The sequence below is a fragment of the Rhopilema esculentum genome, chromosome 20 (genome assembly GCF_057945365.1).
Source record: "Rhopilema esculentum isolate cy_ngs chromosome 20, ASM5794536v1, whole genome shotgun sequence".
Lineage (NCBI taxonomy): Eukaryota > Metazoa > Cnidaria > Scyphozoa > Rhizostomeae > Rhizostomatidae > Rhopilema > Rhopilema esculentum.
Window position 1 is genome coordinate 14,158,262 of NC_142834.1, and position 18,290 is coordinate 14,176,551.

The 18,290-nt window shown below is 38.8% G+C and overlaps 1 protein-coding gene across 1 annotated transcript; it reads right to left on the reverse strand.

Annotated features, from left to right (window-relative positions):
- Nucleotides 1-2,034: 2,034 nt before the first annotated feature.
- Nucleotides 2,035-14,754, reverse strand: LOC135687294 (NAD-capped RNA hydrolase NUDT12). Its single transcript, XM_065203821.1, has 2 exons — nucleotides 14,126-14,754; nucleotides 2,035-2,492 (listed from the first exon to the last, which is right to left on the reverse strand). Exons 1-2 carry the CDS (start codon nucleotides 14,748-14,750, stop codon nucleotides 2,035-2,037), a joined length of 1,083 nt encoding a protein of 360 aa, XP_065059893.1. The 5' UTR covers nucleotides 14,751-14,754.
- Between the last annotated feature and the right edge of the window lie 3,536 nt (nucleotides 14,755-18,290).

The window sequence follows — 18,290 nt, forward strand, 5'->3', positions numbered from 1 at the left end:
AAGTAAAGATCGTTTCACAAGTGAAACTAATGCTTGTTTGAGAAACAAAATTAGAGATGCAGAATTAAGAATTAAAGAAACAGAATTCAGAATTAAAGATTCTCAGAGAAACAGAATTAAAGCTAATTCCTGTATCAAGTTAATGTATTAGGTTGAGAAAAATTTTTCAGTATATTTAAAACATGAAAGGAATGCATTAAAATAAAAACTTAAGATTGTTTGAGAAACAAACTTTAAGATAGTTTGAGAAACAAGCTAATGTCTGTATAGTTTGAGAGTCAGCCTCGAGTAAAGTTTAATGATAATAGAAGTCATTTTAATAATAAAACTTAAGATTTTTAAGAAAAAAACTTAAAAGTAGTCTAGAGAAACGTATTTTCATATAAAGGTTTTCCCGCGCCACTAGGAGGCTGTAAATTTGGAAACAGTTGGCAGATGTTCCTTTGAAAACGAAAACTTCACACTATTCTTATGTTAAACATGATTAATTATCGATAAAAGTGTACAGCATGGACTTTTTAAACAGTAACCTTATAAAAATATCGAAACATTATCGGGAAAATCGTGTTGTGTTGTGTTGTGTTGTGTTGGAAAATTGTCAGCTTTGCCCCCCCCCTCTTTATTGTTAACTCCATTTATGTGGTTTGCAGTCAGGTGTGACGCCCTAAAATGTTGGGAAGGAGGGACCTTCTGTAGGAAACTTCTAGAAGCCACACCCAAAACCACAATCATGGTCACACCTTATATATGTTAATTTAAACAAGGGGGCTGACTCCCCTCCTCCCGGAGTCCCCATCCACGGCACCAATGTTGTAGTGTATTGAATTCTGCAAACCAGGGCATTGTAAAAGACTAGACCAAGACCGCTAAATTATCTGTTGAAGAAGCTAAATAAACCCGGAAATTTGAGGGGGAAGACAAACGAAAAAGGAACAGAGCAGCATTTACAAATATAAAATATTTTATTAGAAATGGATAAAAGCTTTATTTATATTGATAATAATGATTTCAGTTTACATGCAACTTTAATATTCAAATGGTGATATTCAAACGATCCTTGATATGTGATATCTTTCAATTATTAAGAATATTTCTTAGTGAGCAATGGTGAAGTATGTTGAAACGGGTACCAAACTTTGCCGCAACCGTGGTTGAAGAAAGGGTCAAATGCTTTACCAAGAAACGTGCATACGCTATCACATAAAAGGCAACCTTTGACATTTATAACAATGAAGCTCGGCTACACACATTTTGTAGTAATCATTGCCAAAGCAATAGAAACCCGCGCATAAGAACCAAAGTTTTTCGTCGCAACCTGCTTACTATAAGGCCGTTAGGAGCCAGCTCAGGCCCCGGAGCAACATTTGAGGTACAATGCCAAACGGCGTAGCCAAAGGGGGTGCAAGGGGTGCCGCTTCTTTTTACCCCCCAGCTAGATGATTTCCTTTAAAAGCCTTGGGTGCGGGGGGGGGGGGGTGTTAAAGAATTGATGTTCAGACCTTGGAGTTGTAACTCCTCATCATTTACTCATCCACAGTCATAAGAAAACATATTTAGAAAATTGTTTCGTAATTAATTAGTTCTTTTTTTAGTTTTGCACTCTCTCGCCTGCTTTATCAGCACTTTTGCTATCAATCTATCATAGTATGTTATGTTTTTCGAGTCCATACATGTTGTGTTTATTTCCAAATGAATGAATGAATCAATTGAATCCTTTATGAAGAGCATGTCAAGGGCTGCAATTTTTCTTATTTCATTGGGTTTAAAAACACTGAACATTACTTGTATAAACTCTAGGTTACGCTATCTGGTGTATAGAACAAGATAATTCTACTCCAAGCTTCACGCTTGATGTGGCAACCGTTGAAAACTATATACAATAGAAATTTTTCTTCTATACACCAAATAGCGTGTACAGCTCTGCCTATACGGCATTGAGCACTTTATGTAAACAGTAATTTCCATAAACTGTAAATTATTTACAAATAAAGATCCTTATTTGGAAGATTTATTTGCAAGGGCACCCTGCGTTCTTTATAGCTTGGCTCCCTGTGTACTTTGAAACCATGCTTCTATAAGTTTATGAGCGATTGCTTGTTTCGGTGGAACGCTTAAAAGTGTCCCTGGTCCGTCAAGCGCATTTTCAACATCAGATCTTGTAAACCACTTGGCATCCTCTAACTCTTCGCTACAAACGGTGATTTCCTCATCCTCTGCCTCGGAAATACAGCCAATCATTATTACTGAGGGGTATGGCCATGGCTGTGACGCAATATACTTTACAGGGCCAACTGTTATCCCACTCTCTTCTCTTACTTCCCTTCTCACGGCCTCCTCGACACTCTCCCCAGGCTCCATAAACCCAGCAAGGCAGGAGAACATGTTTGGAGGGAAAGTGCTTTTTCGTCCCAATAATATCCGTTGTTTGTCTGGAGATGTAACGACAGATATCACGACGGGGTCAGTGCGAGGATAGCTTGTATTATATATGCCTGCAACAAGAGGAAATTAAAATATAATTTAATCTAATAAAGATATGATATAGTTCGGTAATGAAAATATGATAAAGTTAAGTACAGTCATATAATTAGACAATAATGGAGGCATTATAACATACAAAAAAGCAAAATATAAAGATCATGATATGACAAACTATGAAACAAAATATAATATAATATAATATAATATAATATAATATAATATAATATAATATAATATAATATAATATAATATAATATAATATAATATAATGCAACTAATCTTCTCACAGAACTAAAATTGATTACAATGACCAAAGTACGTTTGCATAAAAAGTATAGCTTCTCCTTTAAGTTGGGCAATATTAACATTGATTGCAAAGTTTCCCAATCTGCAAATTCTGCAAGATTTTCTAAAAACCTTGTAAAGAACATATTTTGCTTTGAAAATGACTTTGAAGAAAGCAAATATTTTAAACATACTAGAAGCTTTTTTGTCTGAAACTCCTTAGAGTATAAAACGTCTTGTTATTTTGGTTAGCTTGTAATTTTTTCAAGCAAGGGCACAATACTTGAATTCATTCGATTTCTGTTGAGGGGGTAGAAGGGATTTTCACTAGCTAACTAGCAGACTGTTTGCCAATTGACTGATGACTAATAATTTTGTTAAACAAATGACTTCTGACTAACCATATTAGTTTTTGACTTATGGCTAATCTTATGGCCAATGAAAATTAATCCTAGTGCCTGATATCCAATAACTGAGGGCTCGCACTTTGGAAAAAAAATTAGTTGAGCACTACCTTACTACCCTGTGCTCTTTCTAATCAGAATTGTTGTAACTGGATAAAATTATCCATGTGTTGGCTATTGGATATGGGAACGTTCACATATTATGTAAACAAAGATGGGAATGGGGGGGGGGGTTTACACAAACGTTTCGGATAATTGGCAGAGCCAGGACCGTCGAGAGGGGGGGGGGGTAACCAGGGTAGTTACCAGGGGGCCCGGGGCCTTGAGGGGCCCGTAGAAAATAAGGTATGTATTTTTGGCTACGAGTTTTCAATTAGCAGCATTGGCAGGGCGGGCCCATGACCCGATTGATATTCGAACTTTAATCTTTCAACATGGGATCAACAAGCTGGTCTATGACGAGGGCCTTTTCTTGTTATGGTTTATAATTAAAACATTGCCGATACGATCATAATATACTTCTCCGGAAGCCGAAAAATTCGATTGCATTTACATATATCTACTTTTAGCAGGGCCCCCAACGAAGGAGGGGGGTCAGGGGGGCCTTGGCATGGGGGCCTAAACATGGGCCCCCCATTTTTTTGCAAAACAATAGAGTTTTTTTCAAAATCTTTTGTTTTGGGTGTTAAATTTTTCCTTGGCCCCCCACTTTTCAACCTTTGTCGGAGCCCATGTTTAGGTCAGATGTTTTAGTTATTCCTTGTGTGGACTTCCTATAAACGTAAAAGTAAATCTTCCATTCACGGTGTAGACCAGAGAGAAAGCACATGCGAAGAACCAAGACAAATCCAAACGCTATAAAAGTCTTTATCAAAATTACTAAACGGGATCACGATCCAAGCAACCCCTGCGATGTCATCTTACAGGCACACGTCTGGTGCTTAGAAAAGGCAGGTAAAAAAGATACGAGAAAAAGAAGCAAAGAAGGCCTCTCGCACATTGTTTGAGGTAGGTGCTTACAAAGAGACAAGGAAGGTGATTCAACTTTAAATAAACCTGGTGAAAGCTCTGTTCAAAGCATTGCTGAAGAAGAAGAAGACACAGACGGCTTGGCTGCTTCGGTAGACCATGACACCACAGAAAGTAGAGAAAGCACTACCGATTTGTCATTAAATCAAGATACTGTTCATAGTGGATCATCTAGTTTTGATGTCGGCACATTGACCAGATTTCCAACGAAAAAGGAGTTAGAAAAGGTTGTTAGAACTGGTCATTTGCCTCATTCTCCAGAGTTTCCCATAGATTGCGACGGCCACAAATTTCCAACAACGGTCCTAAATGTGAAGCAGCAATATGGGGAGGTAGTAAGAAGCTGGCTTGTTTTCAGTCCTACAAAGGCTGCACTCTATTGTTTGCCATGCAGGTTCTTTGAGCACACTATTAATAATGGTTCAAAATCAAAATTGGCTTCTCCTGATGATTAGGGAGCGAACGACAGCTGGAAAAGATTGTGGGAAAAGATTAAGGATTTCGCCATGAGGAAAGCAAGAAAAGCAGTTTTTTAAACATTAAATTAATTCTGATTTTTAAACTGATTTGTTTTAATGATTTTTTTTATATAGTCACTGATTACATGTTCTGTTAAAGGCCTTAAAATACAAATTCAAGTGTTCCAGGGGCGTTGATTTCAAAATTCATGCCTTTTACAGTCCATCTAACTGCATTGCTAAGGGCGTAATCCAAAAAAGGTTTTTGCAGCCTTCGACGGTGGGGCCCCATGACAGTCCCAGCCCTGGGGCCCGGCCCGCCTCTCGACGGCCCTGGGCAGAGCCCGGTCGTCCTTCCACCTAGCAGTTTTGGAGTCAATCTACATAAAAACGAAAAAGCCGCCAATGTGTAGACAAAAGGAGTTCGTTTTCTCTCTTGGACTCCATTTGTAATTTTTCTTTAGGCTCGCGGCACTGATTTGTCAACTATACCGGTCTTGTGCTTGCGTTTTTCTGATTGGCCTATTTCGATCCACAACTGGGTATATATTTTTCCATCGTGTTTTTTTCGGAACCTATTCTGACGTTTTATGCTCTGAGGAGTGTCAGACGAAAAAGCTTTAAGTATGTTGTAAAATGTTTGCTTTTTTCAAAGCCATTTACAAACGTTATGGCTATTTAGCTGTTTAGGTAGAAGGGGATTTTTCAAATATTGCCGATTTTTGATTTCGTAATATGTGCATATTCCTTGTGTTGTCTCTCTTGAATAATAGCCTTTTTTTCTTGGGCCATCAACTATCATTTAATATACTCTTTTTTTTATAAGAACCAGTAAATTTCAGTTCAGGCTGACTGTTCTTAATTTTTTCGAAAATCTGAGGCTGGATTGTTCTTAATTTGTTCTTAATCTAATAGGCTGTAAGCAGTGCGAGTGCTAGCTTTTTCGCTCTAGGGAGGTGTTCAGGCCTCATTTGCCAACAAAGTGAGTGAGACAACCTTCATTTGCCGAAAAGTTTGAATATTCGACGAAAAAGCACCCACACATCGCTAAAAATCCTCGATTTTGAGAAAAAATTTTGTTCAAAATTGCATTTTGCAGAAGCTCAGCCTCAGCTTGTTCTTAATTTGTTCTTAACTTCTGACCAATTTTGAGGCTTGTGTTCTTATAAAATTGTTCTTATAAAAAAAAGAGTGTAGTGAAAACTGTTCTAGGTATGATAGAGGACAATACTTCCTGTCCGTGGCAAGCTATTATGTTTTGCAATTCAACTAACAACTCATAGGCATCCTGCTTTTTGTATGTTAAAACCAGGAGTTTTGTACCAAAAGAAATTATCACTAACTGAAGTAAAAAATCCAGAAAGTTCATTCAGAATTTGTTGAGGATTGATGCCCTAATGTAAGAACCTTCTAGAAGATTTAATGGAAAGTTAAATCGGCTGTTTAGTTAAAACTGGTCTCAAAGCTACAACTAGCTATTAAAGTATTCCAATCTTTCTTCAAACCTTTGTCCCGGAATAGAGACGGTGCCTTTCCTCAAGAAATTATTTATCCTTTTACCATGTTTACGCACAGTTTCTCATACCGAAGGAGCCATCAATCTGCAAAATCTCTTAGGATGGCAGCAAGATCTCTTAAAATCCATTTGTCCAGGATATGTTATCATATATCTTTCAGACAAGTCTCCAGTTCGAGCACATGTTCAACACCTGATCAAAATTCCGCACGCTGATGAACTGGCATCATATCTTTTGTAAATGATATGTAACTGTAGCGTGGAGGCAGGAGCAACACATTCATCAGGCTAGCAGGTGCTGAGGCACCCCTTTACATTTCTCAATGATATGCTGCAAAACTTTCAAAAAAATTTTTGTTACCATTTGATGAGAACGAAGTCATATATTTCGTCAAATTTCTTAAGATTTCGAGATCGAGTTTAATCAAAAATAATATCGTCTCCTAGGCCAGAGAAGCTGCTTCCTTTATAAAATCTTGGAAGGGAGTGTCTCGCTAACTGAAAAACGGGCTTTGGGTTTTAGTCCAACTTTCAAAATCTATCATTTGATATCATCATTTGATACATTAAATTGAGGACAATACGTCATTTGATACCTAAAAATTTTACCAGCCGCGTAGAGAGTCTTCTTCATGTCAATGCCGATTGTGGATAAAAAACTTTGATATTCAACATGTGACATGTTCCGACATTCTAAATAGGGTGTTTTCAAAAAATTTTCCGGGGGCAAGCCCCTGAGCCCCCGTTTCATTTCCCACCTAGTTCTCTCATTCTGTTGTCCATTGCAAAGGGTTTTAAAGATGAATTATGGCAATGTTTGCAACAAACTGATTCTCAGTTAAGGCAAAATTTTTTCGGGCCCGTTTTGCAAGCCCCAAAAATAAGCAACTTAAACACCTATTGGCGCCCTTCTGCTTGCCTTTCCCGGTGGGTCAAAGGGTAGCCTGCCCGCCACTGCTGAGAGCGTCCAGGCAATACTGTAAACGTCTAAATAGCACTAAAATAAAGCCAAATTATCCAACTTTAATGATTTTGACTTCAAAGAGTTTCACAGCCAACGCATCTAATCTGGAACTCGGGCTAATAGCTTAACCAACTGACAAATAACCAGCAGAAAATTGATTGATCAAAAGAACGCTGACTAAAGCACATGAAACGTCAAGGGAAGTACGCTTTGCAAGGCTTCAACTTCCCTGGCTGGGGTATTTTGCCCGAGTGCCCTGAGACATAGTCAATGCCTGAGACAAATACAAAGCAAGCCGAGAAAGATCATCTATAACTGGCAACAGCTGTTTAGCTTGATGTGAGGCCTTCTCTCTATTGACTAGACCAGGAGTGTAGAGCTAGGGGGCTCGGGGGCTGAGCCCCCCATATTAATGCCGAAAATTAGCCAATTTTTTACTTTTCCTGCTGTTGTTAGCAACACTACACGCATCTCTTATTTTTTGGAGCAACAAATAAACGAATTTTTGTGTACGAAGAAAATCTTCTTATTTCGACGTATCATAACAATCTACAACAGCATCTAAACAGTACCTGTATTCTTCGTACACAGCGACAGGATGCCTACCTCCTTTGAAAGTTATTGGTGGTTGATTGAAGATAATATTTTATAAATTAAATTGGCCAAATTTAATTACTTCTTCTGCGGGTAAGTTCCAATGAATACGAGACGATTACGGACGACGAAATGCCAGGCACAGGTGGTCTGTATCCATCAATAAGCAAAGTCGCTCAGCAAAACAAAATTACAGCTTATTACAAATATCCGCTGTGGTAATATGGTTTCTGTCTTCCTGGAAAAAGAACCTAGTTTAGGCCATAAAAAAACTGAAAAGTGGGCATGGCCTTCTTACGTTTTAAATTTTTTTGTTATAGTTGTTAAATTTTCGCTTGCCCCCCCCCCCCCCCCCCCCTCTTTCCAACTTGCGTCGGAGCCGATACGTCCATATTTTTCAGCAGTTGCCTGTCTTGCATGCGATGTTCATTAAAAGGAATCACAGAGCAGGAGCTGACTTTTAGTTAAACACTACATACTTATCCACAAGCAAAATAGAAAAGAATTCCTGGGCCATGTCTTCATGCTCACAAATGAACCTTGTACTAGTCGTGTAATTCAATGGTGGTTCTTTTCAAACATTGGACGAGTGCGGAAACATTTTGCAATATGTATAAAACACTTCGAAAGTTATGAACGTACAATAACCAAATTTGTGTTGAACACCTCGTCATGAAAGAGAAAAGGATCCTATCACGTTTTTGTTAGTATAAATTATGTCAATTATCTATGCATAAGTTATGCAAGACCGCATTCACTCTCCATCAAAAAATATCACCAATGTCTGAAAGGAATCAGTTGGACAACACTGGAACTTCGTTAAAAAATGATGGCTCGTCGAGGGAAGAGAGGAGGGCTTTTGACAATGTACAAAAAAATTAGTGTAGTATGCCCGTAAATTTGGCAAGTATTGTAGAAAGGTTAATTTACTAACTCGGGAATGAAATACCAATGCAATATAAAGGGCATAAAGCTCCCTCAGAAAAAATGCCATAGACATCAGAAAGGTCAGTCATGAGGCTACGTTCCCACATTATCGAGAGCGAGTTTCGCCGTTGGTGCATCGGCGCAAATCGCTCAACCTACCATAAAGGGGTTACTAAGGGACGTTACACAATAACCCCCAAATATGATTGATAATTGGGAGGGAATGGAAAGGAAAAACCTCTTTTCCCCACTAATAGCCGATGCACCAGTCCTACCTAATAGCATCAGAAAACGCTAAAAAGCATAAAAGATGCCTAAAGGTATGAGAGGTTTTAACGATGCCATAAAAGAAACTCAACACGCAAAGCTATACTAAAAAGGCATTTTGCATAAAGAAAAAAATGAGGGAGGGAGGGCTGGGAAAATACAATAAAACAGCCTAGTTGTTTTGTGGCTTCACCAAGCAAGATGAGACCCACGCTGTGCCAAAACCTTAAATACCCCTAGATTAACCAAGGGAATAAAAAGGCCACGAAACACCCATCTTACCCTGGTTATACAAATCAAATTCACAGGAGGCCGAAAGACTCCCTGCATTGCCCATAAACTAGTAGAGCAGGTACAAGGAAAACGCGAGGAAGCATGGCACAAGAAGACATAACGAATAAGTAAGAACAATAATCTCAAGCGATCTACTTAACGCTCGAAAGCCTCTCGTGAAATCAACTCTCATTAAATTTCATTTAATCATCATAAAAACTAGTAGGAAAATTTCAAAGTCTAGGTTAAACTAATAACTCTTTCCAAAATTCACATTTGTGCAGTAAAACTCTTATAAGATTAATCGATTTTTTATTTGCATCAAAGACACCTAGTAACATTTGAGCAAACACACAGAGCCGGTCGGGTACTTCTAGATTCAGGTACCTCGTGCCTCAATGTTACATATCCAAGAAAGTAGCCATTAGAATTTCAAAGTACCTGTCAATTGGTCATTCATTGATTGTAAACAACTCAGAGTTCCCTAAAAGCGTTTCCAGGCGTCGTGTCGCAAAAAGAGGAGCTTTCTCTCCAAAGAGCCTACAATCGTTGTGGTAGAGCTACTCAAGAGTTGTTTCAAAAGAAGCAAATTCATGACCATTTCTGGACACTTGTTTGATAAATTGTTCCTGATAAATTGTTCCTGATTCTATCTATCTGAAATGCCGAGACCAAGAAAAAGCAGCTACGCGGACAAAAGGCCGCCCTTTTCTTACATATATCTTTGTGCAATGGCGATAGAGAGCGCTCCAAAGAAAATGATGACCCTTCGGGAAATCTACAAATTTGTATCAGAAAATTTCGAGTTTTATCGAAAAAGTGACAGTCGGTGGAAGAATTCCTTAAGACACAATTTGTCTTTCAATGATTGCTTCATTAAAGTCAGCACAGATGAAAGAAGGCGATTTGAAAAGGGAAGAAAAGGCTACTATTGGACCCTGCATCCGAATTCGAGAGACATGTTCTTGAATGGGAGTTCACTGCGAAGACAGAGGAAATTCGTAGTTAGTAACCAGGGAAAAGCACTATTTCCGTTTTGGACCCAGAGCGCGAATCAACCGAGAGTTGGCCAGCACCCGGGACCAATGGTGTCTCCATATAGAACCGGGAAAATACGGATTGAAGAAGACAGATGGGAATGTTGGGGAGCCGGATATCAAGGTGTACTGAGTCTAAGTCACAGTAAACCTGAGCATACGTATCCGGACAGAACTACAAAGACATCCAGCAACAGCGGTTTGCCTTTTACAATAGATAACATCCTGGTTCCTGATCGTAATACACCGACTTCTGCGAGATCGAATTGGACCGGGCAAAAATGGCTTTCGCCAAGTTTTGGTTGGGAGGAACAGCACAAGGGGACAATTTCTCATCAGGCCAGTTTGGGCTGTCCCTATTGCCCATCAGGGACAGAATACAGTCGCAAATTTTGGGCACCGACATGTCAATGCTGGGACTGTGCAAAATTGGAGGCAGGCCATGCGAAGCCGTGAACACGAACGCTGGCGATTGCCGGAAAATCCGCCAAGCTCTTTGACTGACTGTAAAAAAGTTAAAGATAGTGGACAGTACAAGATAATAAAACGTATAACAGTAATACAGTTTTTTTTCAGATACCACGAGGTTAAAAGTTTATACACTTTGCTTAAAAGATAGGGGATCTTTTAACATACAAACTAGAGGGGAATTTCCCCACCAGGCCTTTAAATCTCCCCACTAGTTGGCCCATAATTTCCCACTAGCAAGTGCCCTTTTGTTGAAAATTGTTTTGAAAACCAATTGGACGCGTCTCCAATAACTGCTTTTTATGTCGTTGTCGTTGTTGCGTGTAGCTTTTTGCTGCATTGGAATAAGGACTGATCTGTAAGACCTTGGAACCTTACATATGCGTACCTTAAATACTATGTAGACCTTTGCTTTTGTTTTTGCAGTCAGTTGCGTCAAGTTAAAAAATGCCCTTAAAAGAACAAACTTTATAAGGTCCTCGAGGCTCGATTTGCTAACAAATAAGAGCAACGTAAGAACTCGCTATAGAACAAAGAAATAGGTTATTTAACTTTCTCTCGTGTCAACGGAAGAGAGCAGATTTTGGTCAGCGAACCAGCCGTGCACTAAATTTGATGCACCGCTGTAATTATCAAGTTGCCTTAGAAACAAATTATAATAACTAAAAGTAGAGGTTATCTGGTACTAGTTAAAGAAGATTGTATCCAACACGCTCTCTCGACAGGTTTAGATCTTTAATGATTGTTGCTCAAATTAAAAGTGACTGGAAATTGGATTCACATATGGTAGGATGACGCCAACAACTGTCCGACGAAAATACAGAAATTACAAGATGTTATGATATGCAGGAGAGAATTTCGCGAGGCTAACATAATCCTTATATCGCATTATTGAAATCTGTAGTTTAGAATTTCATCTTTCGCCGAAAAAACCCACATGGAAAGGTCTAAACGCAAAAGCTGCTTTAAAAAAACCCGAGCTAAGGGTTTATTTGGGAGGGGAGGGGGTGGGTTGGTTGATAGAGCCCTGCCAATCAGGCACGTAAATATCGGTGTGTGTGTGTGTGTTTTTTAGGGGGGGGGGGGTTAGCACATCCCCAATCTTTAAAAATCTTTGAATTAGTTGGAAATTTTTCAACTCCGAAAGGAAATGATTGAACTGGATAAGGTTAGGGTTCTGTACGGAAAGCCTTATTATAATTTTAGTACGAAATACACACTGTTTCTGACGGACAAAATTTCGGCCTGCCTGCCTTCAAGGACAAGATATAAAAAAAATCTTAACCAATACAAGATTGAGTAATGTTCCATTTAAGCGACTCGAATCGGGGAGCATTTACGAATGTATTTACGACTTAAGCGGCGCGCAATACTCTCGAACAATAACAAAATTACGCCTCGAGGTTGTAAAACGTAGAATTTGCTGGGACAAATTACAAGCCAGACGGAGAGACGGAATTTTTAACTTGCTTGAAAAATTTTCTAACTAGTCGCCTGATGATAGCATAAATTCACACTCTTTGTTACTGCGGGTACCACATTCATGCGATTATCCATGAAAGCCATAACAAGGAAATAATGTGACATGCTTGGCTAGAGGAACCACCAGAGGATAACAATTGTCAATACAAGTAGTATCACTAAAGTCAAATTTCTGATTCATTAACTGTCATGGGACCAAAAAAATGGACCTTCTGTTCGGCCATTGGAACATCAATACAAAAACACTACTCTCAAGGGATCGTGGATGTTGATAAGCCCTCTTTACCCAACACTTCGTAACTTGGGGGCAAACAGGCGCATGCGCAAGCACTTAGTCGTATGCGTGGAGGGAAAACACGAGAAAATGGCGGATTTTCTGCGAAAAGGGCTTCTTTCCAGAACGTAAAGGTTTACTACACAGGCACCATGCAGCCAATGGGCTAGCAGGGGCTATAGCTCCCCCCCCCACTTTTTTGTAATAATAGGCTAGAAACACTTTGGATAGTTAACTCTTATGTAGTAGCAGTTCTTCTTGAATAAGAGCCTTTGTTGTTCATTTTCTAGGTGTTTTATCTTGTTTAATGATATGATATATTTTCTAACTCGGTTAACTTGGTGTTTTATTACCTTCTTTACAGTTATTAATATTTTCTCTGAACCAGATTGTTTATAAAATTTCAGTAGAAATATGCAAGTATTTTCTAAAAGGGGCGTTTTCTGGTGCTCTACAGGGCGTGGCCACAAAAAAATTTTGGCACACCCATTTCAGCCCCGCCATTCTTAGAATGGTGCACGCCCCCTGGTACTAAAGGCATTATGAATTGGCTGAGATATGGCCACATGAGCACAGGCTCTTGCCCAATCAAACCTCTGTAATTTGGTCTTTATCAACCAGGCTAGAATAACAGTAACCTGTTAGCAAACTTGAAATCTTTCATTTGCCACCTTTCCCCCATTTCTGATTGTATCTAACCGATTTTGCACATCGAGAGGCATTTTATGCAATTCTTTCAGATTATGTGGTCAAACTTTTGAATTTATAAAAAAGACTTTTGACACTCGGAAATTCAAAAAAAATACCTCGCTTTGATACTCTATACCAAAGTTTCCCATGGCTCTAGACAGGATGTTGGTAGGGTCACATTATTTCCCCTTTTGACTTAAGTTCCCCCCCTCCTTGCAACTGGGTATACCTTGTAGATTGCCTTCAATATTGGACAGATCTTTGTCATAAAATACACTTTATCTCTGGACCTATTTATTGATAAGATGGGTCTTCCTGAAAATGGACTTAAGATATCTGGTAGAGTGGCCGATGTAGGAAGTCTGAAACTACACTTATCACCACAACAGGAAGGAAAGCATAAATTTGTTTTTTGGTACAGAAAATTTGGCCAGTGTCCTTTACGCCAGTGGTAGAAAGTTTATTTTTTGAGAGGTATCGCCAGAACAGTGAAACTTGAAATTTTCCTGTTGGTCAACCTACTCTTTTATTTTTATTTAATATATATAAAGATGCTGCTGCCATTTCTTGATATCAAATTACTTTGCCCAAAATGTCCCTGCTGACATCCTAAGGGATTTTCATTCAATACTATGTTCTCCAGTCTGGTTGGGCATTCAGCATGATAAACAATTTCATATCACTTACCAGGGCCACTGGGTGAATTTGGAGGCCCTGGGGCAAAACCAAAAGATGAGGCCCCCTGCAAGCTGATGGAGCAGAAAATTTTTATAACCGCACCCTGCCTGAAATGCATTTCAGAATTACTCTTCAATACATTTTTGCAATCTTGCAATCATTTAAAACTTCTTATTATTTGTAGGCATGCTTCCCTATGTTTGATTAATTCCATTCTTAAAATTGAATTGATTACTTGATGAGGCCCTCAAGTCCTTGCCCCCCCCCCTTGACCCCTCTCGGCGGCACGGTCACTTACCCTTCCGGCTTAAACACTTATCATCTGTGCATGTTCTCTTGTACCCAGCATCTTGTGAAATCGTTCTAGACCCACATGTTGGGCAAAATAGATATCTTTGATTCCAGTCTATTAATGATCGGCTTTGAGACACTAAACTTGCATCCTCCTTTTTGAGTTTCATTATGTCGAGCCTCGACTTTAATATTTTAATTTCGATTCCACTGCCGCATGAGACGGAGTTCGCTATCTCCTTTAGGCCATAGTCAGTCAGGTTTATTGCAAAATAATAATGTTTCAAACCATCTTCCAGTCTTTCCCCGAGAAATATGGCATTTCCATCTTGATAAATTCTTTCTATGGACATCTTGTCATCAGACTTGTCAATTATCCCATCGTTGCTTGCTCGTCTCTGGAAACATTCTATGATGTTGTCAACATTCAAAGCCAAAAGTTGAACATTGCATATGCCATTTTCATTTTTAGCTACTGTTGCGAATGGATTTAGTCCATCAAACAGAAAAAATAATGATCTTTTATCTTTCAAAAGATCAGAGATAAATTTACCATCTGCTCGTTTTTCGGCTAGTCTGTTAAGCGAACTACCGGCAAAAAATGATGCCTCCTCCATTTTGGAACCTCTCATTGCAGTAACCTCTTAATCAAAGTAGCCCAAGTGAATCACATGCCTCATGTACGTGAATTTGCTTGACGTTTTCCAAAGTTGTCCAGCCAAAATTTTCCAAGCCAAAAAGTAATGACCAGAACGGCGAGGCGGGGCTCGATGGGGCAGGGTTTGGTAGGCGGGGCTTGGTGGGTGGGCTTGTTGGGTGGGGCTTGGTAGGCGGGACTTGGTGGGTGGGGCTTGGTAGGCGGGACTTGGTGGGTAGGGCTTGGTGGGTGGGGCTTGGTGGGTGGGGCTTGGTAGGCGGGGCTTGGTGGATGGGGCTTGGTAGGCGGGGCTTGGTGGATGGGGCTTGGTAGGCGGGGCTTGGTAGGCGGGGCTTGGTGGGGTGGATGGGTTCAAATTTGCCCAAGGCCTCGAGGTGCAGTGTATGCAGAGGCTTCACAGAGTAATGAAATAGTAACGATAATAAATCACATGAAATAGTAACGACAACAGGTACATGCTCAAAACGTCGTGTTGTTAACATTCAAACTATTTTATTTCCATTCTGGTACTCAATTTATTTGCTAACAATATTATCGTTACTTTGAATGAAGTACCACACGCAACATACATATTTAATTGGATTTTAATGAAATAGTAAAACGTTTTGTTTGCATTGATGTTTCTGCACATGCAGGCTTCCTAAGGACCACGTAGCATATCACGGATTGTGGAGGCTATAAATGCCAAAAGCCAAAAGAAAGGCGATTCTTTGCATAGGAAATTATTGGGGGGGGGGGCTCCCTAAGCTCCATCACCTCATCCTCCGCTTCCATGGTCCTTGACAGCTATTAATAATAATTGAAGCTAAGTCTCCATTTCGGAGCAGTTTCCCAACTACTGGTTATCACAAGCTGGTGCTATAATTTTAGCCAGCCTTTTTAATTCTAGTTCATCTCTTGGTAAGTATTTTTTGAAGGGTGTTGTTGATATTTTTTAGAATTTTTGAATTATTTGTAACTAAACAAGTCTTTTCCACCTTGGGTTTTTGAAAAAACCTGGGCAATCCAATAAGGGTTCAATATATTCCTCATGGGACCCACATCTTCTGCAAAGAGAATCAGAGTACTTTCCTTTGCAGTTAGCTCTTAGGTCAACCATGTTTAGTTTTAATTTCAGCATGGATGACGCGTCTTCACCTCCCAGATTCTCTTTCATTTCAAACTTACTACCCTTGATGTATCTAAGTTTAGTCTCATTATTATTATTATTATTAATATTATTCTCTATGATTATGATGATTTTCTCTCTAACAATATTTTTCCACTGTTCTTTGGTTGAATTTTTGATCTGATTTTCTTTGTGGTTAATATCAATCATTTTCATGTCACTAATCACTTCTTTATACCAACAGTTTGAGAAAATTTAAACTTTTTTGCTCTCCATAAACTATCTTGGTCAATCTACTTTCGTTCATGTTCAATATCTTATGGAAGTATATTAACCATTTCTCTTTTATTCTAAATTTCACAAGCATCAGGCTACATTTAAGGACCATTCCATCCAGTGGCGGATTTAGAGGGAGGGGGGGGTAATTAGGGACAGTTGCCCCTCCCTCGACGAGTTGAAGCTAGTCTGGTGCCTCTTTTTTGGAAATTATGCGACCCTTTTGAATTATGAGAATCAGATGAAAAAGTTTCTGAGACCGATAGGTTAATTTGCTTCAAGGATTACCTTCAAGTTATGTTCTTTATTCCAAAAATTGATCTGAAATGTTGTATACAGCGTACCCTCGTGATAAATTTTTGAACATTTTTCAGCGCCCCCACTACCAACTGCCCCTCCTTCAAATTTGTTCTGGATCCGTCCCCGACTCCATCAAATGGCACTGATTGGGGTAGAGAGTTAATTATTGTTACTACATAAGTCTTTAAATTGCTTATTAGTTACGATAGTCCGTGTTTCACATGCGTACAGAACTTCTGGCATCAAAATTGCTTCAATCAGTTTGATACTGATTGCAAAACTTTGTTTTTCGAGTGCCTCCTGCTTAATAAGGAATTTTATTTCATTAATAATCCCCAAAGCAGTGTTTAATCGTTTACTGATGCACCAATCTAAATTTGTTTGTTATTTTTCAAGCCCACTCCACTTCTTTAATAACTTGACCATTTGAAATTAAATTTTCTTTTTGGACTTTTTTGTTACAGTGCATGACTATTTCTTCACTTTTATCCAAGTTAAAATTCAGTAGGTTTTTCTTTTGAAATTCTTCAGCAATGGTAATCATTTCCTGCATTTTCTTATGAGATATGGAGGCAACTAATATAATCTCTTTTTAAGACTTTTTTTTATAAGAACAAGTAAATTTATGTTCAGACTGACTTTTCTTAATTTTTTCGAAAATCTGAGGCTGGATTGTTCTTAATTTGTTCTTAAATTAAGAGAGTGTAAGCAGTGTTATTGCTAGCTTTTTCGCTCTAAGGAAGTGTTCAGGCCTCATTTGCCAACCAAGTGAGTGAGACAGCTTAATTTGCTGACAAATTTGAATATTCACCAAAAAAGCACCCGCACATCGCTAAAAATCCTCGATTTTGAGAAAAAACGTTGTTCAAAATTGCATTTTGCAGAAGCTCAGCCTCAGCTTGTTCTTAATTTGTTCTTAACTTTTGACCAGTTTTGAGGCTCGTGTTCTTATAAAATTGTTCTTATGAAAAAGAGAGTGTATATCATCCTGATAAAGTAGTGGAGGTATCAAAATGTTCCCAAAGTTAATTCCTAGGTTTTCGCTTTTTACTATTTGCATACCTTTACCATTATGATTGGCACAGATGGGGGCTGCCAAGATAGTTCCTTGTTTAAAATTTTCTTTAATTCTAACCTGTCCTGAAATTCCACTAGGTGTGTGGATTTGAATGTATCCTTCATCGTTTAATTCGTAAACATTTTTAAGAATGTTTCCCTTTACGCCACTTCTATACATATCTATGATGAAATACAAGCATATCACAACAGCACTGTAGAAATTATAGAAAGTTTTGCATTATGTGGTAAAATATTTATGAAAAGGAGGTTATAATAAAATAGAATATAGACTAGAAATGAGACATGTTCTCTGTTACTCCGAGTTTCGTGCTTGCGCACTCATCAGACAGACTATAATGAAGAATATTCCTGTTACCGCGGTATAAATATACAAAAGGTGTGATAAAGTTAGACAAAAGAAATTTTATTTAATACAGGTTAATTAGTTAGGTGGAGTTCTATTGTTCATGAGATAAAACTTGTTTTCGTGTTGGCATTTGGAGATTAATTCGGATCGTTCGTTTAGAAGGGTGTTGTTATTTGCTTTGATGATGTATAGTTTTTCTGTTAAGCATAGGTCACACCTATGCTTGAAAAGGAGGTTATCTATTTTACCTACCGAGAGGGCCTTTCAGTGAGAAAATCTACTTTCCTCCACAGAGGCTATTGGGGAGGGAGAAATGGTGAAGCTACGGGAGGGAGAAATGGTGAAGCTGCGGAGAATTGGAGGGGGCGGAGGAGAAGAAGAAAGGAAAATTTCTTCTGCCGCTT